This window comes from Takifugu rubripes, chromosome 19 (assembly GCF_901000725.2).
Source record: "Takifugu rubripes chromosome 19, fTakRub1.2, whole genome shotgun sequence".
Classification (NCBI taxonomy): domain Eukaryota; kingdom Metazoa; phylum Chordata; class Actinopteri; order Tetraodontiformes; family Tetraodontidae; genus Takifugu; species Takifugu rubripes.
In genome coordinates this window covers 18,014,177-18,038,606 of record NC_042303.1, presented here as the reverse complement: position 1 = coordinate 18,038,606, position 24,430 = coordinate 18,014,177, and the positions used below count along the sequence as shown (strand labels likewise).

General features: G+C 46.4%; 1 protein-coding gene across 2 annotated transcripts in view; it reads right to left on the bottom strand.

Annotated features, from left to right (window-relative positions):
* wnt4 (wingless-type MMTV integration site family, member 4) overlaps positions 1-22,649 on the bottom strand; it is a 29,873-nt gene extending 7,224 nt beyond the window's left edge. The window contains exon 1 of one of the 2 annotated variants that reach the window (XM_029827169.1): positions 22,629-22,649. Coding sequence is in view for 1 of the 2 variants with exons in the window: in XM_003973747.3 (XP_003973796.1) it covers positions 4,766-4,842 (77 nt within the window). In the remaining variant the exon portion in view is untranslated. Of the gene's footprint in view, positions 1-4,765; positions 5,398-22,628 lie in introns of those variants that run through there. The other variant, XM_003973747.3, reaches the window with a different exon arrangement.
* Positions 22,650-24,430: the final 1,781 nt, after the last annotated feature.

The following is a 24,430-nucleotide window of genomic DNA, read 5'->3' as shown; positions in this document are numbered from 1 at the left end:
CATCTTCGCAGGCAGCAGAAGACGAGCAAATTCATCAGGATGAGAGTGATTCAGGATGAGAGATCATGGTCCTACACCAGCCTCCTCACAATGAAGGCTGAGGAGATCCTGAGGAGGCTAAAGCACCATGGCAACCGCCGTAACCGCCGGTTACCTTCTGATGAGGAGAACATCAAACTCCAAAGGTTTTGTGATGTTTCGTCTGTGATCATTTCAACATCTAATAGGACCATTGTGGAGCTTGTCTGTGGGCACATGCACGTTGGGATGGCCGTCCACGTGCACGTCGAGAAGAATGTGTGATGTCATCATTTGATGACCTGAGATGAGAATGAGACAGTTTCCATCTAAAGTGTTTGACTTCAGTGGTTCTGATGTTTGGTTCTGACATTTTTCAGCTTTAACCATCAGCACTGATGTCGACCCCCCCCCCCCAGATCTGCTCTACTCTTCTTCTCATACCTGTTTGGTTTCATTCTGAACTCTTTTCCTTTAACGTTCTCCCTCCTGGTTCGCTACCTGACAACATTCCACAGCCCCCACATGAGCCCAGAATCTTCTGTTCAGTCACTTTTACTGGACCTGGTGATGTAGCTTTGATGTCAGCCTAATCTCTGCCCCCCCCCCCCCCCCCCCAAAGTTTGAACCTCAATTACAACAACTGGAAGAAACGTTTTGACACAGTGTCTGCTGATGTTGGGAGAGAGTGATTCTATTTTAGAGTCCTGCCCACGCGTGTCTCAGTGTATTTATATGCTGCTGGCTCCACTTGAGCCTATTTTCCTTTAAAAATAACACAACGTTCCCTCACAACTCTACACACTAATGTCAAGTGTGTGTTTGTGTGTGAGTGTGTGAGTGTGTGTATGTTCAAATATTGGCTTCACCTCATTCCAGCTCATCATCAGGGCATTTAAACCTTATTTTTCTTGTTGATGAGCTTCAGATGCACGAGTCAGATATCTGAATTTCCCTGGAAACAACAGTGACGCGTGCACGTGCACGTAGATGCAGCTTCTGCTGTAGCTGCTAACACTTACACACTTACAGCCAACTGCTGTACATCAGCTACATTTAACATCATCTTGAACAGACCCGGTAAGCGGCCCTTAGCTTAACTGTGATGTTAGCCAGCAAAACTGTTCCCTCTAAGTTTAAAATGCAGGAATACTGTGTGACCAGCTGTTCATGGCCATTGGAGTTAATGCCAAAGCTTGTCGCCACGGCCACAGGAGGTTATATAGCGTGTGTCACCTAAAACAGCCGAGCCCCTCGCTGCCAGAACTGTCATCTTTCAACATCCCAGGTGTTTCCTCACCAGCACAAACTCCCCTGGTGGTAATCTGGACATCTCCAGTGATCCTCAATGGCTCCAAGTTTGTCATGATAATTGTTCACACTCTGGCGACAAAAGGACTGGAAATAACATGCCGCAGCTTTACCACGTTTATATGTGTGTGAGGCGCCAGCGTGTACCGCAACGCCAAGGTCTTGGTTTCTCTTGTTACCCATCAGCTGCCCTCTTCAGCATACATATACGGGCATGTACGCGCGCACACACACACACATACACACACACACTAACAGACAATGAAAGTCACAGAGAAAATTCTCTGAGAGTTCCACAATGAAATAAGTGACATGATGTCAATAAATAAAAAGATTGAAACCTTTTATTGTTCTCCTGTGTAATTACAATCAATCTTAGGTTCGCTGAGACCTGGAAACAGGTCTGGAACAGTGCACGTTCGGCTCCGCCAACTGCACTCGTATCCTCTTTGAGTCACCATTTCTGACTGCTGATAGATCCTCCACACAAGTCCTGCCAGTCAAAAACTGCAGCCCTGGCGTGGAGTGAACCTCACCCATCAATAGCAACATCTCCTCACCCTTTTTTGTCACCTAGAAAGTTATTTCAGGAGCAGAGATGTTTTTAATCATGAATGAATCATGTCTACTCTGATGGCTACATGCTAATAAGCTACTAGCTGTTACAAGCGTCAGGCTGGCGATATGTGCAGCACCGTTGATGAGGCTCGGGTCTCACACCAATCATGTTAGCACAAAGTATATCTGGGTGTGAGTTCAAGTACTGTGAAGTGGCAGCCTCCTGCACACACTCTCTCTCTCTCTCACACACACACACACACACACTCTCTCTCTCACACACACACACACACACTCATGAACACACACGGGTCACAGAAGCAGCCAAAGCAATCCAAATGTGGACAGATGAGCAAAAGAACAAAAGAACTAAATCTTAAAGATCTATTCAGCAACATCGGAGTAAAACTGAGTCAGCAACTGACTCGTTAGCCATAATGATCCTGCCACACGTGCTAAAGCTAACAGGTAAACTGAGGGTGAAACAATGTGTCCGGTGGAATGGGAGAAATATTCCAGCTGTTCTGAATAATACAATGTAGTTCTTTAGTTTATTATTAATGAAACAATCATTTTAAATCGCATTATCTCTGTGTGTGTGTGTGCGTGTGTGTGTGTGTGTGTGTGCGTGTGTGTGTGTGTGTGTGTGTGTGTGTGCGTGTGTGTGTGTGTGTGTGTGTGTGTGTGTGTGTGCGTGTGTGTGTGTGTGTGTGTGTGTGTGCGTGCGTGCGTGCTCCACCAACAGAAATGTGAGGCCAGACAAGCAGGAAAGATGTTGATTTTTATAGAATAAAAACGCGTTATTAAATTAATTATTGTTTATTCTAAATTCTCTTATTTTGTGCATTAGGAGCTGCAGTAAAACAACTTCTTGCACCAGGTCACCCGTGTCAATATTTATAGAAATATAAATATAAATTGATAGAAATATCTCACTTACAAGTCAATGGAAAAAAACTCTGCCAAGTTTATTCAAAAGGTCTAAGAATCCCAAGCTGGACCTGGACCTGGACCTGGACCTGGACCTGGACCTGGACCTGGACCTGGACCTGGACCTAGGGCCTTAACACGCTCTCGTTAGGCCCCTGAGCAACGTGAGCAGGAGCGTCCTGACCTGAGCAGAGGAGGCTGCCAAGGCTCACCAGCTTTGTTCATCAACATCAAAGCCACTTTTTAATAAACCATCCATTTGCTGTCGTAAGCTGTCATTCGTTTGAAATGAGCGATTTATTTATGTCATAGTTGAATGTGATTAATTACTTTTTTCCAAAGTTTCCAATCCTTTGTTCTAAGTCATCTCAACAGCTCAAGTGAAAAAGTGGCAAATTGGACAGATGATGATTTGTGTGAATATTAGAAGAGACAAAAATGTTTCTTTAGTTAAAAAGCCAATGATCCCGGTTTCATCTGCCACATTTAATGGTGTGAGTGTTTGGGAGGAGAGAAAAGTGCCGAAACTGTTCTCATGACGACCAACGCAGGGAACATTCCTGTCCACATGCAGCCGCACAGCTGATTTACGGCCACTCGTTGCTGCAATAAACCCTAATTGCTTTTCATCCTTTGACCCTGAGTGTACCTGCTGCTGTGTGGCACTGAAACAGAAGCTCGGGGCTGGTGGGGGTGGTGGGGGGGGCGCGCTGGGGAGGTCTCCAGCGTTCACATACAGTCCACACAGCCCACACAGATTTTCCTGAGCAGTGTAATCCCGGCAGCTCGGCAGCTTGCCTGTACATGTCTGCTCCCCGCTGCTGTCACCACACCTTCAGCCCTAAACAGCACAATTACTCTGGCCTCAGTGACAGAGTTCAAGGCAGCTGTTTGGCAAGAGCGCCTGGCAAATCCCAGGGACGCTCTTATTAGGAAAAAACACCATTACAGTGATCCTGTTACCGACACGGGAATTAATGAGTGGGAATGCTCAACGAGCAGCAACTCTCTGACATCCAAATCTAACAGGAAAGATAAGAGAAGAGTGGGAAAGATCCACCGGACCACCTCCGGAGCTTCGGCTCTCTGGACCAGAGCAGACGTCCCTAAATGATGTTGGTTAATGTGCTGAAGTGGAGAGGAGGGAATGGTAGCAGAAAATGGAATGGAGCCTGCCGAGGAATGCAAAAACCCACCTAAACACCTCCCACAGGCTGTCAGGAGTGCAGGCACACACATGCGACCCAACCGACCGGCCCTGAGGAGAGCGATGGCGCGCCGCAGGTCGCTACAGTTGCACTGACGCTGACCTTTTTTGTCTTAATGGTTCTCCTGGTATTTCTGCGCTGGCGTCTCCCTGCAGGATTATCTGATGACTGCAGAATCTTTCCAGATTCAGCGTCAAAGTGAAACTTCACCATTGAAGAAATTTGCCAGAAAACGTTTGTCTTTAATTTGAACAATGTCAGAGTTGAAATCTGGTTTATTTTTCCTCCCACAAACTCTTCACTGAATCTTTTCAGCAATCTTCAAGTTTGGATTCAAATGTAATTATTTATTATCCTTCTAGAAGGAGCTAAGCAGACTGATGTGATCCGTGTTTTTATCGAGTTTAAAGCTCCACAATTTCAATAAAAAGAAACCGACCCACAATGCCTACTTTGGGGTAACTTTTCCTTTTTTTCCCACAGAGACTTTGTGGGGGATGCAGTGGTGTTGGTAAGTTATTAAGCCCGTCTTTGCGTGTGTGTGCGTGCGTGCGTGCATGTGAGATGTTAACAATTAACCAGCGCAGTCACTCCACAGGAGGGAAACAAGACAGACGATGAGAGGATGAGGAGGAACATGAACAAGAGGCCAGGTAAATGATAACACTGGAGGTGGAGGGGGAGAGGGGGGTGTGGGGGGGTGAGGTCCACTTTGGAGAATCAGCTTTTAGAAAACTTACAGCCAGTTGCTCGCGTTGGCCGAGAGGAGCGCGCAGCAGAGCATCAGGACGCAGCGCAAAACATATTCCTCGGTCATCTCGAGAGGGGCGATTTGGGGTTGAGTAAGAGTTGAATATAATCCCGAGTTGCACCGGGGTTCTTCAGCGGGGATAAACACACAGCGGCCGGGTCCGAAGAAGTTAATCCATCGCCCCGCATCCAGTGGGTCATCCACCGGGGAGGCGCGCAGCTCCGCGCCCGCTTCTCCCGTCCCTCCCAATGCAGACCCCGCACAGAAGGGACGGGGAGAGGGGGGAGAACAGGGATGCTGAAGCTAAAACTCTGTGTCCGTCCGGGCTGACGCCGACTTCTCTCCTCTAAATCAACTTCTTTAAGTTTTTCGGTGGCGCGCTGACGCAGAGCGCACGAAGAGGGTCCGATATCAAATGGAAGTGCAGTGGAAGTGAGCGGGCTCTGCGGCAGGTCTTCCACCTCTCTGGAGGTCTGTCACACCGCCCGGTGCAGCTGTCCTGTCAGCGAGCCCTGGTTCTCCCCGAATCTTCCGACACATGCACAGCCTGAGCGCAAACACGCACACAGCGTCCTCACACACCACCGCCTCTCGGTGAGTCTGGCAGAGGAGAGAGTGTGTGCCGACTTAAACTGAGGGGCGGTGCGACGACGCAGAGGTATGGCAGTGAAATGGGAGTTTTTTGGGGGGATGCGGGAGGCGTGTCCAGTGCGTAGCGAAGGTAGTGTGTGTGTGTGTGTGTGTGTGTGTGTGTGTGTGTGTGTGTGTGTGTGTGTGTGTGTGTGTGTGTGTGTGTCGCGGGGACAATGTGAGTATTTCAGAGGTCCCCTGGGAGGATGCAATAGCAAAGCCATTCACTAATGCGCTCCACTCCTCCACAACACACACTCACTCCGTCTCTCTCCTCAAACCACACACACGTCTTGGCAGCACCTCCCTTCGCCTGTCACACACTCAACCAAATATTCTGTGGTCAAAAGGCTATTTAAAGCTTGGCTGCAAAATGTCTGAATCCGAAACCAGTAAATCCCAATAACACGACAAACGCACGACTGATGGATGAAGACGTCGCAGAGGAGGATAACGAGGTTACACCGCCAGGGCTGGTGCTGCCACACCGAGCTACACGGTCACGTGATGGCGAGTAGTTTACGTTGACAGTATTCATGACGTCCAGCGGAGGAGTTTCTTCAGTTTTCAAATGTACCGAATATGTCAGACTGGCTTAAAGGGGAAAATGGATACAAGTGTGCGTCAGGGATCCCAGACACAACTCAGTCTATTTCGTGCACGTGAAGAAAGATGCTTGGTTTCAGAGGTCAGGTGTTAAGGCTTAAGAATTCAACAGCACAGGTCAGTATTTTACCTGGAGGATGGTCTATGATGGACCAGTGACCTGCTGAGAACATCTCCTGTCACACTAATCAGGAATAAACAGCAGCTAATGAATGATAAAGAGAACACCGATGCATAAGCAAGCTGCACATCACATGATCCTGCACATATCTGAATAAACACTGCACAAATAACAGTATCATAACAAAATGATTTTAATTTAGAATGAAAAACCAGATCTTCTAACTCCTAAATTATCTGGTGGTGGAACGTCAAACTTTGTTCCAACTCAAATAACCAATGTGAAACTGTAGTGTTTTAGCATGTGTGTTAGGTTTTGGTGAAGGGAGTGTGTCAGCATGGGACAGAGCTACGGTGTGAGAGGACTCTTCCCAACAGTGGAAGTCAGGGAAGCATGAAGAGGTCGAGAAGATGTTTGTGACGTCAGAGCCAAAGCCTGCAGAGCTGGACCGAGCAACAAACTCAGTGGCTTCTGTGTGTGTTCATGTGAAGGTGGTGGTTGAGGTTTGGAGTGTGTGTGTGTGTGTGTGTGTGTGTGTGTGTGTGTGTGTGTGTGTGTGTGTGTGTGTGTGTGTGTGTGTGTGTGTGTGTGTGTATAGTCTAATCTCATTACACTTATTGGGTTTTCAGTGAGCTAAGAATACACCCTGCTGGGACGAGACGCTGCAGCCGCGCCATAAGCTGTGTGCACTGTGGCTTCTGGCTGCTAGCCACACACACACACACACACACACACACACACACACACACACACACACACACACACACACACGCACACACACACACACACACACACACACCATAGCTTTGAGTAAGATAATATGTACATGTAATGGTGTGAGCTGGGAGATGCAGCCACAACAGACAAAACGGATCCCGATGGTTGAAAAGTTGCGTTTAAATGTGTCAGTTAACACCAAACCTCTAACAAAAAAAGGGTTTGACTCTTTTCTGTCTACAGACCAAAGCTTCTGCTTTACTGGCCCACATTCCAGGCCCATCCAGACTTCTTGCACTGATCCGCTTCTGCCTTCCTGACGAAAGGTGCTGCAGCCGTGACACGGAGCGCACGTCATCCCCATGTTGGTCAGCTTCACGGGCCACCTGACTCAGCTCTGCTCCTGATTGGCCAACAGAGGGTGGAAGAGAGCATGGAGCGCCTTGATCATTGCGAAATGGGGTGGAATTAACTCCAGTTAGAGCCTAGACACCAGTAACAGGTACATTTCTCCTTCTGCTACATTTCCCACTAACCGGATCAGTTCTCCGCCTATTTTGGTCCCCTCCAAATATTTTCAATACATTTAATACGAAAAAAGCTTACTAAGGTAAGTTCCCCCAACTTTCTCTCCATTTCCAGGGAAACCACCAGCGCTGGCAGACACACACACACACACACACACACACACACACACACACACACACACACACACACACACACACACACACAAAGGGATTGTGGGAAAGCAGGTTTTATATTGCCCCTGCCTTTGCACTGCTGTGCCATCACCGCGGTAACACTAATGCCACTCGGGCCTCTAACATTTACTCTCCAGTAACACTAGCAGTGGTGTGCACACAGGCATTATGCCCCCCAGGAAGAGTTATGACAGTTCTGACAAGTTTCTTCCTGCACCTTTGTGTCCGGATGGATGTCGTCCATCATGCTGCCCGAGAGGAGATGTTTGATGAAGAGGAAGAGGGACACGTGGGACAAGAGGGACAGCCAAAGGTTAAAAAGCTGTAAATGTGCAGTTAATAACCCAGTATAAATTGTGATGTTGTTAAAAGGAGGGCAGGTACTTCCTGTCTGTGAATCCACACTGTTCAATACAGCAGAGATCAGCAATGACATTGTTCTCTCCTGCAGTATTTCATGTCCTGAACAAAACCTTTTCCTTCAAACACCCTCAAACAATGTGCTAATAACTGTGGGTGAAAACTGGATCCATTTGTCTTGCTGCTGCAGTGACAGTCGGGACTCTGAGCTGAGGTCTGACTTTAAGGTTTCATTTGTTTTATCAGACTTCTTAATCAGATTTCAATGAGACTGAAGTTTGCTGTGCTGCTCCTGTGTCGTGCTCTCCTTAGTTACTCATTACCCTGCGCTGTTGCATCCCCTGACCCCTGAGTGCCCCAGCCATAACACAAAGGTCATAGGTCAAATGCCCTTTTTCATCTCCCTCCGTCCCCTTTGTCACTCTCCCTCCCCAGCTTTCAGATTTTATTTAATCCTCCTTTCAGTGAGCAGAAATCTTGAGTCTGGATGTGAAATTACTGAAATTAAAGATACGAGTGATGAAACAGGATGATGGTCCCTGGAGGTGTGTGTGTACGTGTGTGTGAGTGAATGCTAGTGTGTGTGTGAGGTGTCACGAGGGCTGTCTGGGGTTAGGCCAGTAAATGAACAGCTGAGAGTGGTGATTTAGTCTGTATAAAAGCAGCCCAACTGTCATAACAAAGACACTCTGACAGCAGGGCAACCAGAGACAAAGAGGAGTCACCGGCCCCCAGGAGGCCTCCAAAGACCCCTTTGGACACACATACAGACAATGGGGAGTCCGTGGAGTGCTCCCAGGGGCCTCGCTAGGGCACACAGGCCAGACTTTGAGGGGACCTCAGAGGGGTCCTTTTACAAAGCCAGCTAGGCGTCATCCTGCAGAACCACAGTGGTCAGCCATGGCACGATGCTGCCTCATCAGCAAATATCTTCACTTTTAAAGACCTGAACTAGGTTCCATCTGGGGACATTTTAATGTTGAGATAATGCTTGGAGGTTTTGATTTGAGTCTTGCACATTTGCAACTGATCTGACAGCCAGTCCTCTGTGGATGATCTCATCTGTTGCTCAGCATCCTGCAGGCCCGTCCCGCCGCTGAAGGAGTGCGATGCTCTTCATCCTATTAGGCTCTGATTAATCAGCCTTTTCTTCAGAGTCATGGAGGTTGATGAGGGGGGGGGGGGGGGGCACTGAGCCTTCTGTAAGCACCCCTTCATTCTCTCCTGCTCCCTGTTACCATCCACCTGCTGTGGTTTTGTCTGTGGCTTTGGAGGAGCTTTAGCTTTTAGCACAAAAAAAGCCAACACTGACCACACACTTAACAGACGCACACACAGTCGAACTGGCACGAAGACTGGAAAAACAAGTTACCACAGGACGCTCTTGTCCGACTGGAAATGCCATCGGAGAGGCGTTTGACCATGAAGTGTCAATTAAAATCTCTAAAAGTCATACTGCGGAGATTTTCTCCATTATGATTGCAGACAGGGCGTGGCACGTTTCACTGCTGGATTTATAGACTTTTGAGAAAAATTCTCCCACACCACAATGGAATGATGTGTCTCCTCAGATATAAAACATAATCAAAACACTCTGCTGCAATACAGCACAGATTCTGATCAAGTTATAATTACACACCCAACAAAAGGGCGCCACTGCACGGTTAAGAAACAGGACTATAATGGTGATATTTGTCTGACCTGTCCTTCATACAGCAGAGTTTACTGGGTGTCCACCGGGAACCGGAGGTACGACACGCTCGGCATCAGCCGCCAGCCCGACGGGCTTCAACATATGTTACTGTTCTCCATCATATCAGCAGCAACACAATCCCCTGAGCCTTTATGTGCTAGTTGTTCCTGTCACACAGGTAGTTAAGTAAGTAAACACATTAAAATAAAGCAAACGTCTGCCTGATGACGTGAGCACAAACACTTGGAAAATCATCATGGTATTTCAGAAGCAAATTCTACTGCAAAAAACTTACAATTTGCTCTGTATCAAGTTCGTTAGCCGCTGATACTAATCAGTCAGCTGCAGCTGCAGGGATGTAGACAACTGTCCTGGATATTTGACCAAAGCTCCACACAAACCGATTTATACTTCCTGCCCTGTGAGACTGCCCTTTCAAAGTGGGGCTGAGAGTATTGAGGTGAGGGTGGGTGGACTGTAGGTGCTGACTGTAGGACTGGCTGAAGGCTCTTTGCCCACATTTACTGGCTGTGACTTCCTCTGTTTCTAGTGACAGAAGCCACAACTATGCGTGTGCTTACTCTCCAGCCTCAGTCAGCACTGAACAGTTTCCTCTCTACCAGGAAGAAAGTGAGAAAAGCCATGTTTGTGCTGGAGACCCGTGTGTCATGCTGAAAGATGCAATTTCCCCACGCGCACGTGGGCGGCGGCGCGCTCCCCATGGCGGACATGATGAGAAGCATGTTGCTGGGACATGTTGACATGTCCCCAGGTCCGTGTTCCCCACAGGGACGGCATCAACCCCCCACATGGACGGTGTTCTCCACCTTATCAATCAGCCGTTTCTGCAGCAAACAGGAAATCAAATGAGTTGCCTTCAGCTGTAAAGGTTTGTTCAACTATTCCAGGCATTAACCACAGCGGTGGTACAAAAACAACAACAGCCAACAACTGGGACCTGCCAACTCTCTCCCTCTCTCTCTCTCTGCTGGTTTCCCACCCCAGTTTCTCTCTCTTACACACAACCAAACACATGCACACACACACACACAGAGCTCGATTCATTTTTTGGTTCATTGCTCTGTTTTCTGAGGGCGCTGAACCACGTCACCTCTCACTGTCACCACGAGTCCGCCGTCAGGGATTAACCACAAGTTTGCTCTTCTTTGGTCGCCCTGGCGAGAGCGTGCGCACACAGGCAGAGGTGTGATCTATATATGGTTGTGTGTGCATCAGCAGCTTTGGATGATGCAGACGGTGGAGGCAGTTACCTCTCTGAACGGTTCCAGTCGCAGGCAACATTGGTTTTTATCTTACTGACCTTAATCACACATCTTTTTCTGGTGCGGTCAGGTTTTCCGGCAGGATTCAAAGCTCCTTTCTTCATTCGCTTAAATGATTGAAGTTACATATGAGACAGTTATGCAACATCCAGTTCCAATCACAAGCCCCTCCTCCACTGTGCCCTTGCATCCCAGTCCAAGCTGTGGTTACTGTGGTTTTCCTCTGCACACCTCTGTGGGGGTCTGTGCTGGACCCTCAGCTGGCAGACAGAGATTTGAGCTTAATGACCATTTCTGTATGGGGTCAAAACCCATTTTTAGTTGGGAAATGACACCACAGTTCCAAGGAAAGATCACAGGTCGAACTCCACGACCCCCAAATACTGAGCTGCACATGAACCAACACACACCCTGTAACGGCATCAGGTTTATCACACATCTCAATAATTATATTCATAGTATTAAATTTAGCAAAATCTAAGCCAAAAGAGCAAGATAGCTGCAGGCGAGGGCTCTCCCTGATCACATTAGCATGATTTCACTGTGTTGGACCCAAGTTTGAAAAGGATTTTCTGTTTTCCTCCTACAGTCCCAAAACGTGCACGACTGGCAACCCGTCCAGGGTGTATTCCTGCCTCTCCCCCTCTCCTGTCCCTGAGTAGGAATAAAGAGCATCCTGATGTTGATCAGAAACTGGAGTTGTGTTTGATAGCTGCTGGATGCTTCACAGACCAGTAAAGATGGATGCACAATTCACATGTTTCCAGTTTATGTTGTAATCATGAAAAAAGAAGAGGAGGAAACATTATTTACTGGCCTTTTTACCGACGTGACAGTTGCAAAAATCTCATTTAAATGCAGGCAGTGAACGAGGTGTGACGTGTGTGTGATTGTGACAGTGCAGGGGTCAGCGCTGAGCCTTGTTTACCTCAATTTTTGGGCATTTGAGCTTCAACTGGGAGAAATGCTTCACAGTCACAGTCATGGTAGAATGTTATTCCCATTGTTTTCCAGAGAATTCCAGTTAACTGCTTAAGTTAAATCGCTATAAAAAAAAGATGATGATTTATCTTAATAGGGATAAAGCGCCAACACAAGGTGTCTGAGTAAACTTGTACTTGGGGGGGTTGCTTCTCGGAAGAAAACTGACAAACTAATCAATAACAGGCAGAATCAGGCGTGGGCTTTAAAACACACAATGGCCTGAGCTCAGTGACACACACGCACAACTGACTATGATTAAGAAATAACGGCTGGGAAATAGACAATAAATAACTTTTCTCATGCATTCCTTCAAATATGCTCTCTCTCTCTCTTTCTCTCTCTCTCTCTCTCCCTCACACACACACACACGCATCCTAAAACCACTGCGCTCCAGAGACAAGAGTCCTGTCGTGCTCTACTGGGGTCCTGTCGCGGGGTCCCGTCACTAATCCATTCAGCTTTAGGGATTGAAGAAGGCAGATAAACACACACACACTCACACAGTGCAGATGTATCTGAAAGAGAAATCTGACACACACCCTGCCTGGATTTGTGGATACGGACTTACTCCGCACGCTGGCTGTGTCTCACGGAGACGGGGGTGTTGTGTTGCCGGCTGGCTGGGTGTTAAGGCCACGCAGAGCTACTGGCGACAGGTTTGAGTGAGGAGATGGCTCACTAAGCCTAATCACATGGGGGAATGCTGTCTGGGACACCTGACCAGCAAACCTTTCGCCGTGTGTGTGTATTTGTGCATACGCTTGCTTATACACATCTTTGCATTTGTGCGTGCGTGCTGGGTGAACTCTGGATGAGGACAGTTGGGTCTGGAGCTTATCGCCCTGAATGGGGCAGAAGGAGAGGTGCCAGGGCTGGACGGGGGGACGTCTGACTGAAGTTGGAGTTGAATGAGAGGAGGGTGGGGTGTGGAATGTCTCATCCAGATTCTTATGGGCACGGCCTCACACAGCCGGAGAAGATATTCCATACACTGAACTCCTTCCATTCCATAAAACTCAGCATCAATTACTTTAATCTGCAGATCAAAGACGGCGCAAAATGTTTGATGTTCATCTGCTGATATTCCCAGGAACCTGACTGGAGACAGGCTTCGTCTGCATGTCTGCTCTGCTCTCTATTTCCAGTTGCCAACACATTGGAATGCTAGTGGATTTGACCAACAAATAAGATTTAATCCGCCCCATGAAAAGTCCCCTGACCTCTGCTAGTCCAACATCAACATTAGTAATTGACGGATCTCTCCAGACTTAAGGGAATCAGCGGTGACACTGTGATCTGGTGTGCAAATGTTCACGCGGGGCTACATCCATGTATAAACAGTGAGATATCTTATGACACCACGATATCAATTAATGCAGATCACTTTCAAAGCCTCCCGATCACTGTCAACATCAAGGTGGAACAACTGGAACTGCCCCAGTACCAGTGGAAGGGAAGAGAATGGAGGTGTTGTACCACTGTGATGTAATAGATCTGTGCATTGAAACCATCCCTGAAGAGCAGAAGGCAGCCGAAGTGGCGCCCGGGACACCAGTCCCAGAGCTTTGGTCAGGAGTCCAGACTGGAGATTAACCTGGGATGTTTGCTGATTGTTGGGTTAACTGGAGTCGTCGGAAATATCTAAGGAAGCAAAGCAAAGCGCTGGAACCAGGAAAGCAGTTCAGTAGGGTTCTATTTTAGAAGTGAGGGTTAGGGTTGTCATGGTGGTATCAGTTCTTGTTTTCTGGCACAGGAACATGGAGCCTTGATGGGAATTTACCCCACAGGTTTGTCTGGTAACTGATGGAAGACACTGGTTTGGCAGTTCATGGCGAGGGTGGGTTCATGGTCATTTGATGTTCTAGTAGAGCGTTTAAAGCTGTGCTGCATCTCTTGATTAAAGTGGGTGAATGGTGGAGCGGCACTCTGGACTGGTGCTGCTCAGCTTCACGTGTGTAGGCAACATCCTGGTGCTGCGTGTGCACAAATGTTGTGAAGGTCAGTGGATGACAGAGGATGAGACAACGCTGGAACACCCATTCCTGCATTCTTTGATCACGGGCAGGCGAGGTGGAGGCTGAAGGCACAGAAGAAGTAGATGGAGTTTTGTCCAGTGTCCAGCATCTGGAGAGTCTCACTTAAATCACACGAGACTTTTATTGATTCTCTGCTTTAAACATTCCGCCTCACTCTCCCCTCTGCCACATTATGAGAGGATTGTCATGGAATGAATTTGAGAGGAATTTAGAGATTAAAGCGGTGAGACATTCGGTGAGGGTGATTCTTTTTGGTCGCAGCCGTGTCTGCGGAACAGCGGACGGAGCTGCATTTCAGTGCGTCGTAAATGGGAAAAAGGGCATCGTGAAGTGTTTCCCAACACGATGGTGGGTGAATTCAGATAAAAGCAAGTTGTTCTCATTCTTCTGCACACACCTTGCATCAGTTTATTACATTCTTCTTTCTCAAGCAGATGGTTTTTGGCATATAAATGGTGAAATATGTTTCCATGATGCACTACACAAGGAATATTTCTGTTCCTACCTGTTTTTATTTCCATAGAGTTTGAACAGCATGCATTTAAATGAATAAATAAATAAAAGATACTTTCTTACTTTCTGCACATATTGATGTATTTGCAGTTCACACATGAATCAAGACATAAACAATAAGAATTTCTGATAATTTTGAATGTGATTGAAATCTTATTGATAGTTTTATCATGTTGATACTCATTTACCACCTGTGAATTAATGAGCGGGAGGGGATTAAAAATGGGCGTCTAATTTTTATTTTGTTGCAGGTGCAGGACAGAAAAAGTAAGATGACAAACTTTTTCAAACTTTCTGCAGGAGCCCTGCAGTCAGACGTCAGGCTCTCCCAGATCTTTCTTGTTTATGCTAACAGAAAACAGAGCTACACCCTGATCCACCTTCACTTCTCAGTTACATCTTAGCATTCAACCTTCGAGCGGCTTTATGTTCACCTTTTGGCTTCAGCGTCCGAGTCAACAGCACATCAACTCTGCGGACCGATATGAGGCCATTCTCGTTCTGCCCTGTGGTCCAACTCTGTCGTTGCCTCATCTTATTTTCAATATGGTTATGATTAATCACCCTACCAGTAATCGGAGTGCCCTCCTTCCGCACCATTCCCGCCCTCTTCCACCATGGAATCCAGATGACTGTCTGATGTTAGGGCATGGGACAATAGGATCCAGATGTGTGATCGATGGCGTATGGACGATGCTCATAAGCGTCGAGGCATTGTGGTTTAGAGTTACAGACGTACCGCTCCATCCATTGGCCCGCCGTGCCTTCTGGCTACAAGAGTGATTAATGGGAATAAACTGGCAGCAACATGGACTGGTTTCTGGTCTGACACAGATATGGAATCATATCTGATAACATGGCACATGCACATGATTAGTTAATTCCTAAATTCATACACAGGCACTTGCAAGTGCAGACTTAGGCCTAAACCAATTTATTCCCTTGAAACGGAACCCCCGGGACCCGGCAAAGAGGCGGAGGTTTGATGTTACAGGACATACGATTAAAAAAAAACAGAACACGAGAACGATGACATGGAGAATGCCGCGTTGGTATTCAGTTCTGATTAGAACAGCACAGCTCGTCCTGCAAGTCAAGTGATGGCAGGCAATAAGATATCATCATGTAAACCATCATCTGGAAGAGATCATCACTGCACACATTCATGCTGAAGCAATGCTCATGCGAGACAAAGCCATCCCATCTCAAAGGGTGATAACGGCCTCACTGCTCTCCTTTCCCAGCCTTCCCCTACACACTGTATACACAGCATTGCATCAAGCTCATCTCCCATGTCTTTTGTTTCTCCTGCACCGTGACTTATTTGCTTTAGCGGAGCGCTTCGGCGAGCCCTGCTGTCTCTGGGCTGACCTGGCTGTTGCATGGCTGCAGGGTCATGTGCTTAACAGATGTGGTTTGTGTGGAATCTCTGGGTGGCTCCACATGCTATCTGATGATAAGCAGCAGATCAGATGGAATCGCAGCTGAATCTGGGCTTTTGTTTCCATTTGCAATGAATCTGTCTGATTTGTCTTGTAGCTGTGTTTTTCATATAAACTACACAAGCGATGCTCAAGGGGAAAGTATGTGCAGTAATGGGCAGCACCAGGTGAGGCTGGACACCACAGAGATGGAAATAGCCCCAATTCTGGGGCAAAGAATGCTTTATAAAGGAATATGTATGTCTGTGTGGTTTTTGTTTGTTTGAGTTTATTATAATTAAAAGAATGATGCAAAATGGCCACCATATTCCACAGACAGCTTTAACAAGTAAAAATACACTTTATACAATCATTTACAGGCTAAATGTGCTTTGGAAATTAAAAATAAAGGAGAATACAGGAGAATAAATCATTGTCTGGTAATGTGTGCAGGATATGGTAGATGTGCTGTAGGTTTCACATTCATTCAGAATTTTCTTTGACTTTCTTACATGATAGAAAAGATGATGGCATCATGAGAGGAGAGGTGGAATAAACTCTTAAACTCTGAGTTCCGTCACTATAAGATAAACATCACCTTGTTCTGAAGCATCATAAATAACGGCGGTTCCTTCCTCTCAGGCTTCCTGCAGACTTCACCTCCTATACAGGAGTTGGTCTGTCAATAGAAGCTGCAGCTTCTCTGTGAAATCCTCTAAGGTCAGCCAGTATGTTTCTTGGGAGAGAATTATGTTCTGTGGTTTGTTAACAGGATGCCAGCAGGCCTGGAACTGGCAGGCCGGCTGAGCCGGGCCAAATTTTAAACGGACTGATAAAATAACAAACAAAATAAACGGTTCCAACTATATCTGAGTGAAAATGTATTCTGAGCCGCTTGTGTCGGACGCAGCTGAAGAGGCCGGATCGATCTTACGCTCCATATCTCCATCCCTGACATGCTGCCAAGGAAAAGAGCTCGCGAGCGCGCGCGCGCCACGCCGCAGCTTACCCGAGGCTTCGACCCAAGTGTCAGGGATTAAAAACACAATGGCTTGAATCAACAAGAAATGATTAAAATCTGACTGTGAGGGAGGCCGCTGGTGCAGAGGGTCACCGCTACAACCACAAACACTCCCCGCTGACAGCGTCGCTCCGCTTTAAACCCACGTCCAGCAGCGGTTTTGCAGAAAAATGTGCACGCAGAACATTAGAAGACGTAATTAGTGCAACAATAACACAGCAGGTGCCCCGTTGTGTTGCTCTTCAGCCCCCAATGGCTGATTATTGAACTAAACAATGGTAGGATCTAACTTTGTACATCATAAATTTCAATTATGTTCTATTTATCCAGATTCCTTGGTGTTTAAGACATCCAAAGTTTGACATCCATTTGTTGTAATATAGAGGGTAAACCTGTAAGAAATCCATTACACCCACAATCAACATAAGAACATATCATCAGCTTCGTGATATACAACTATAGATTTAATTTCTTTTACCTTTGATCTCTTACCTTCAGCTAATGCACACAAATAATAAAAAACAAACTTTATAAATTACACAGCATTGTTGCTTTGTGGTGTGTGTGTGTGTGTGTGTGTGTGTGTGTGTGTGTGTGTGTGTGGTGTTTGGAGGTGAGCTGGTGTCTATGACTGTGTGTGGCTTGGCAGAGTGTGTGTTTTGGCTTGCGTGCAGCCTCAGGCAGGGGGGGGTCAGCATGTTTTGGGGTCACACAGGGGGTCTCGGATGGAATTACCACCTCTAGAACCACACAGGTGCACAAAAATGGTCCCAGTTTAATTTCCACTTCCCACTACAGTTAATATGAGTTCAGTCCATTACTCTGTTCTGATACTCAGAACTTCTAAGTGTGTGTGTCTGCGCATGTGTGCATGTGCATGTGTGCGTGTATTTGTGTGTGTGTGTGTGTGTGTGTGTGTGTGTGTTTAGTTTTCTCACCACCCAGGACGGAAACTGTTGTAAAGAATCTGCCTCAGGCCTCTCTCTCCTCTCTCTCACCCTCTCCTTACCATCTCATATTTTGTGCATATGCACGCATGCGTGCATGTGTGTGTGTGTGTGCGTGCATGTTGTTGAGCTCAGAGCATCGTATCATTCTATGTTAACACCATTTGTCCTCATCCTTCTCTGTCCCAAACATAGACTTGTGTCTATGTGTTTGTGTGTGTCAGTGTTGTGCGATTTTATCTCTGTGTGTTTGTATGACTGCTGGTGGTCGTGAGAATGTGTGTTTTGGGGCTGCAGGGCAGCTTTAAAGTGACTGATGTGTTATGAGCAGCGCTGAGGGACACCTGAGACAGAAGGTGGATCAGATGGACTCCATCAGTAAAATGTCAGTGAGTCTCACGTGGAAGGTCACCAAAACACCAGCGACGCAGACGGACGGGGCAGGGGGAAGAGACGAGAGGTGTGTGTGTGTGTGTGTGTGTGTGTGTGTGTGTGTGTGTTGGGGTGGGTGGGGTCAGGTCAGAATGTGTACCTTCATCAGGTGAAAATTGAGGAAGCTGTTTTGTAGACAGAGTCAACATAAGTAGTAACACACACACACACACACACACACACACACACACACCTGTCATCAGATGATGGGTGTAGACATAATTTTTCAGGGTTAAATGTCTATTAATTATATATTCTTGCTGTAAAATAGAGAAATGTTGGAGGTGATGATGATGATGGTGATGGTGATGATGAGGGTGAGGAGGTGTGGTCGGTGTGGGTGGGTTGTTGTGTGTCTGAGTGTGTTGTGACAACACCCCTCCGGCAGAAAAACGTCAGCCTGAATGGGAGCAGCAGAGAGGGGAGGATGGAGGGTTACAAATTCTCTACAAATTGGCTCCAGTCGGAGACACAGAAGCCCGACGATGACAGACAGGCGACCCCACGGGCCCAAGGGTCAGACGCCGGCATCTTTGCCTTCTTTTTAATCCCTTTTTTCGTAGTTTGCCGCAGCTGCACCGCGCAGGAAAACACATGCGCCAGCTTTGATGCGGCTCCATCTCACCTGTCTTCCCAGTCTGGACTGGTGCTGGTCACACAGAGGCGACCACGACAGCTCTTCTTTACCTTTTTTTTTAATTTTAAATGTGTGTTCATGTCCGTGACTCATCATTAATAATCACTTTTTGGTATTAATTCTCTATTGTGATACCGTGCTGATCGAGACTCTAAAACACAGCTGTGGACTTATAAAATTGATAACACATTCTTTTCTATAGGATTTTATGTCCCGAATAAGCAACTTAGAATCAAAATCGTCTAAATCCGCCTGTCTTTTCTAGTTCAGCACAAGTTTATCATCTTCCTCAGATTCTGTCTTTCCTTAATCAACCTGGGGAAAATCGTGCGTGCCTGCTCCCTGGCAGCCTTCTACAGAGATGTCCACACTGCTATTCAGTGTCCAAAAGAGACATTTGATCATGTGGCCAACGGTCATAAACTTTCCTCCTGCATGAAGGAAAGAATTCTCTTCGGAAAGTGACTGTTGATGGGCTGTAAAACACTCTGAATGGAATTTAAAATACATTTGTTCTGCTTCAAACGTAACAAGACTTGTTTTCATGAGATGCTGCGAGTTGGTTCTGTGTGGATTTCCTCACACTTCCCCTTTTTATTGCAGTTCACGCACATTTTAGGTTTTTAATCGTGTTCTTCTGTTCAGCGTTTGTGAGGTTGTTTATTTTCTATTCTCTCAATAATGAGCTGCCACCTTTCCTGCATCTGCATTCCCTCCAAACTTCCACCATGTGGAGATTAATGGATGAGGTGTTTAAAGTTTCATAACCCAATATCTACCCCCCCCACGCACACACACACACTCTCACGCACACACACACACAGAAATATGCTAGTCTAGTGGGACCAATAACAGTAGGAAGTGTGTTTGGATGCAGCTCAAACCACTTTAAGGCTCCTCCAAGTATCCCAGAATGATCCTACCTATTTAAAAAACCATGAATCAACTGGGAACTATTGTAAACTATGTTTGCATCGTCTTGTGAACAAGGACAACAAGTGTAATCTCACTATCAGCTGTATCTGCTGCACTATCTGGATGGACGTGCACAATGGCTTTTATACATTTCCAGACTGGGGGGGGGGCATGACAGGAAGAAGCAGGGTGCTGACATGAGGTGTCTCGTGTGTTGTTCATTTACATGTGTTTTATCTATTCACTTGTTTGTTTGTTTGTTTTCTCTGAGGCTGATTTGGTGACTTTCTTTGGTTGTTTATGTTGAGAAAATGAAGTCAAGACTGTTGACTTGCAGTCTCGGATATGAAGACGCAGGATTCAATCAGCTCTGGACATGTGGGCACTTGTTTGTTTGCTTGGAGCATCCACATGTTCAAATGAAATTCTCCACTTCAACTGGAAATACTCTGATTTATGGTGATGCGTTCAGGTGTCTGGATAAAGTGGGGCCCACCCACTTCCAGGTTGGAGCCCCAGTCCGCTCATGCTCCTGGTCTCCAGTAGGGGGCCAGGGCAGTTCCTGCTTTTGTGTGGCATCCTGCCCCAGTTCTTTGTTACTGCTCCTCACACTGTTCAGCATCAGAACCTGGTGCCTGGCGTCCCCGTTACAGCCGACTCAGCGCCACCCAGCCTCAGCTTGACCTCTGCCCCCTCCAAAACTGTTTGATTTTGACTCACAGATGCAGCTACTGGAAATCAAGGAAACTGGCTGAAGATCCTTTCGCTGCGTCTCATCAATCCCTCTGTGTCTGTCGACACCTGAGCCTCCTGCTGAGATCTTATCGCTCAATTACTGCACCCAGCACATTCCTGTCAGCCGCACACATGCGTACATGCGTGCACACACGGCAAAACATTTCAGCCCACAAACAAGTCAAAATGAATCGCTGCATTTCTCACAACTGCTCGCACACTCGTCTCAGGCTTGGCTCAACAGGGATTGTTTGTCTTGCAGGGGGAAAAAAGGGAAAAGCAACATTTTACGTAAGTAAAATCACAAGCCTGAGTGTAATTTGCAGCCACAACAGCTTTGTCAGATGACGGCAGGTTGATTTTGCCGAGTTCCATATTTCTGACTTTTCTGACAGTCTCATTTGCTGAGCTTTGAAAAATAAATGAAGCTCACCCATAAAGAAATCTTAAATTCCTCTTCACTGACTTATGTTAGTTTAACAATATCACAGAGCTACACACACTCACACACATACACACACAAACACACACACGCACACTAAAACATGTGTGCACCCAGGGGCCATTTTGACAAGTGAGAGCCCTCCAAACTGTAATAACACTCAGCTACTCCCTATGAATCATTAGTATATCCAGAAACTGTCTCTCTCTGTGTGTGTGTGTGTGTGTGTGTGTGTGTGTGTGTGTGTGTGTGTGTGTGTGTGTGTGTGTGTAGGGACCCAATTAGGAGAATTCACTCATCTTGTGAGGCCTGACTTTGGTAGGTCAACATTTTGAGTTTTAATTTCTATATGGAAAAATATGAAATTATATTAATTCAAGTATTTAGGGTTCGGCTGGTCAGGCACTATTGATTCAACTATACGTGTGTGGGTGTGTGTTTTACTGCATACTGAGTAACAAATTCCTCATTGTGCTAGCAATGTGGGGACATTTTTGAGAAGTGGGGACATTTTGGCTGGTGTTTTCAACTTTAAAGGACAGTTGGACGGTGAAGACGTGGTTATAAGGTTGAGGTAAGAGTTGGGTTTAGGTCAGGGTCAGAGGTCAGTTGAGATGTTAGGGTTAGAGAAGAGAGCTGGGGAATTAAGTTTATGAGAGTCCTCACAAAGATGCACAAAAATGTGTGTGTGCTTTGGACCTCGTGAATGCTGCGTATTATTTATAAAAGGGTTGACGTGGATTTTGTGAGAATTGCAAAATAAGGGTGGACACCTTATTTGGCCCAAACCCTGCAAATAAATCTTCATCAAAATGATGATTAAGGCACTTTGACACGACACCAACACAAACCTCCCCAACAAATGTGGGGAATGGCCGGAAGCTCCATGTGTCTAAAACGGTAGTTCCTCCCTCACAGTTGTTGCTTTCTTACTCGCCGCCTCTACATCAGAGCAGAAGCTTTAAGGAAATGTAGCTTCAGACCCCAGATCAAAGATGTCGTCAAATACAAAGACTAGTCAACATCCTATATTTGGTTGGATTATATGAAATTGCTTGACCAGAAGCCTCTCATCACTCCTCTTTTTTTTTTACATCGTTCTTGGAAAAAGTTAAAAAAAAACAAAACATTTCAGGTTAAATTGATGCCTGAGTAGCATCTGCTCTGATTCTCAGGTCTTAGGCTTATATGTTGCTGATTATAGATGATTTTTTACCGGACCAGCACACACTTCATCACATCAGGACAAAGCAAAGGCACTAACTGAATTAATGAGAAGAATGTTGCATCAATCTGCGTAAAAAGGCAAAATAAATCGGTTAAAGCAAAGATAAATGTGTGCGAGCAGAACGTCACAACTCCATTATCAGCAAAGCAAAACACATCCATCCACATAATTGCTCCTTTGAGGGGAAACAGTCCAATCGGAACATGAGGGGATCGCAGAGCCGCTTAATCTTGATTAAATAAAGCAGAGGTGGAGACCGTCTGCAGCACGATCGACCCCAATGGTGGTTTCACTTATCCATCATCTCATAATTAAAGCAAACGCACCAACAATGCCACCAAGTTTCAGCTCTACAGTTCAGTTTGGAGCAGGACCAAATCAAAATGTGAGTTCTAAAGGGAGACTCAGGGGGTTAAGGCTCAATCTTTACCTGAAAGCAGTCCTGTTCTTACTCAGCCTGAGCCCGCTCCCGTCTCACCTGGTCTCCGGTGCCTCCTGCAGGCCTCCGTCACGACCTGGAGAACAACAGCACATTCCACCATCAACGTTAAACACTTAGACCCACACATTCCTACATAACTCAGAAAAGAGGAGTGAAGCGTGCGGCAAACACAAATGTGGTGAAAGAGCAGCGCCGCAGGCTTCCGTCCTCCGGGGACCCCGGCTCCGTGTGTCCGGCGGCTCTTTTAGGTTCAGCTGTTGTGGAAGCTGAACTGAGAGGATCTACAGTAACTTTGAGCATCACACTTTTGTTTCCCTGCTTAATGAGCCCTCCGCTGGTTCTCATTAGGGCCTTTACCTCTTCTCCTTGGACTTTGTTTGCTGATTTCAGACTGATTACCTGGTTTTGACCTTTGTCTGTCTTTGACCTGCGGGTTTGTTTTTCTCCATTAAATCATTAAACCAGACCTGCGCTCCCTGCTGCATCTGGCCAACACCAATCTGGTCTGTCCACAGACGTTGGTGACGTGAGAAAGTGAATCCAACCCCTCCCCTGGTGGCAACCCCCCCCCACACACACACACCCTTCTGGTGGTTTTTAAAAGTCATATCACACACATGCAGGCATCGTGTGTTTCACCCAGTGTGTGCAGGCTGCTGGTGACCTCTGGTAAAATCAAAGTGTTTGGTTATGTGTGAGCCAACGCTCCTTAAACTCTGTCACTTTCCGTCAGCCTGGAAACGCTCCTGTGATTGAACAAGAGCCACTAATCCCTAAACACAGCATAAGGGTGCGAGACATTCAATCTGTGTGTGAGACAGAGAAAGTGTGTCTCTGCCTCCGAGGACCTGTGGGATTTCCCTTTTTAATTAATTCAGGATTTGTTTGGGGCAGGAGGTCAGAGAGATACTTTCTCATGTCGGGCAAATCAGTGTGTGCGTGTGTGTGTGTGTGTGTGGGGGGTTAATGTGTGTGCTCATGCATTTACAGCAGAAACAGGAACTCTGTTGATATTCCCCCTTTTCCTCAAGTCACCACATCTGGGAGAATATATGGCTCATGGGTGGGAGGACGACAGGTCCAAGACCAGTCAGAAACTCAGGACGGTGCGAGAAATATCAGGGAACAATGTTGTTTCACACCACCGGTTAGTCTTCGAAGTGTATTTATGTGTCGTCCTGAAGGTGAAAAACTCCGAGTGTGAAACAGGCTCCTACAGTAATCCACCATCTGTGACTGGTCAGTTTCTATTACAAAGTAAACAGGCTGACAAAACCCACTCACAGGTGTCGTTATCCCCATTCTGGGTTCCCTCCACTGTGCATGTGGATGTGAGAGCTGCTGAGTCGGCTACAGTATCTGTGTGAAAGTGTGTGCATCTGAGTGTGTAAGTGCTTCTCTTTCAACCAGCCCGGGAGGTCATTTACTCCGCAGATCTGCTGACATCACAAAACCATTACTTACAGTTCGTGTGTGTGTGTGTGTATCCCAAGTATACTAAACCATGAGTAGACAGTGTCTTGTTTATTATTGTTAACTTAATAAAATAAAAAGTTCATAAAAAGAACAATGAAAACACTGTAAACACAAGCTCGCTCTCTCCCTCCCTCTCTCACTGTGTGTGTGAGGTGTGTGTGTGTGTGTGTGTGTGTGTCACCTGTCATCAAATAGGTTATCCTAAAATGTCACAAAGACTCTTGAGAAAAGCAAACTGAATGTCCACCACCTATAAATCATCGGTTAATGTTAGTTAATGTCTCCGGGGCAGAAAAATGACTCAGTAATAAAAT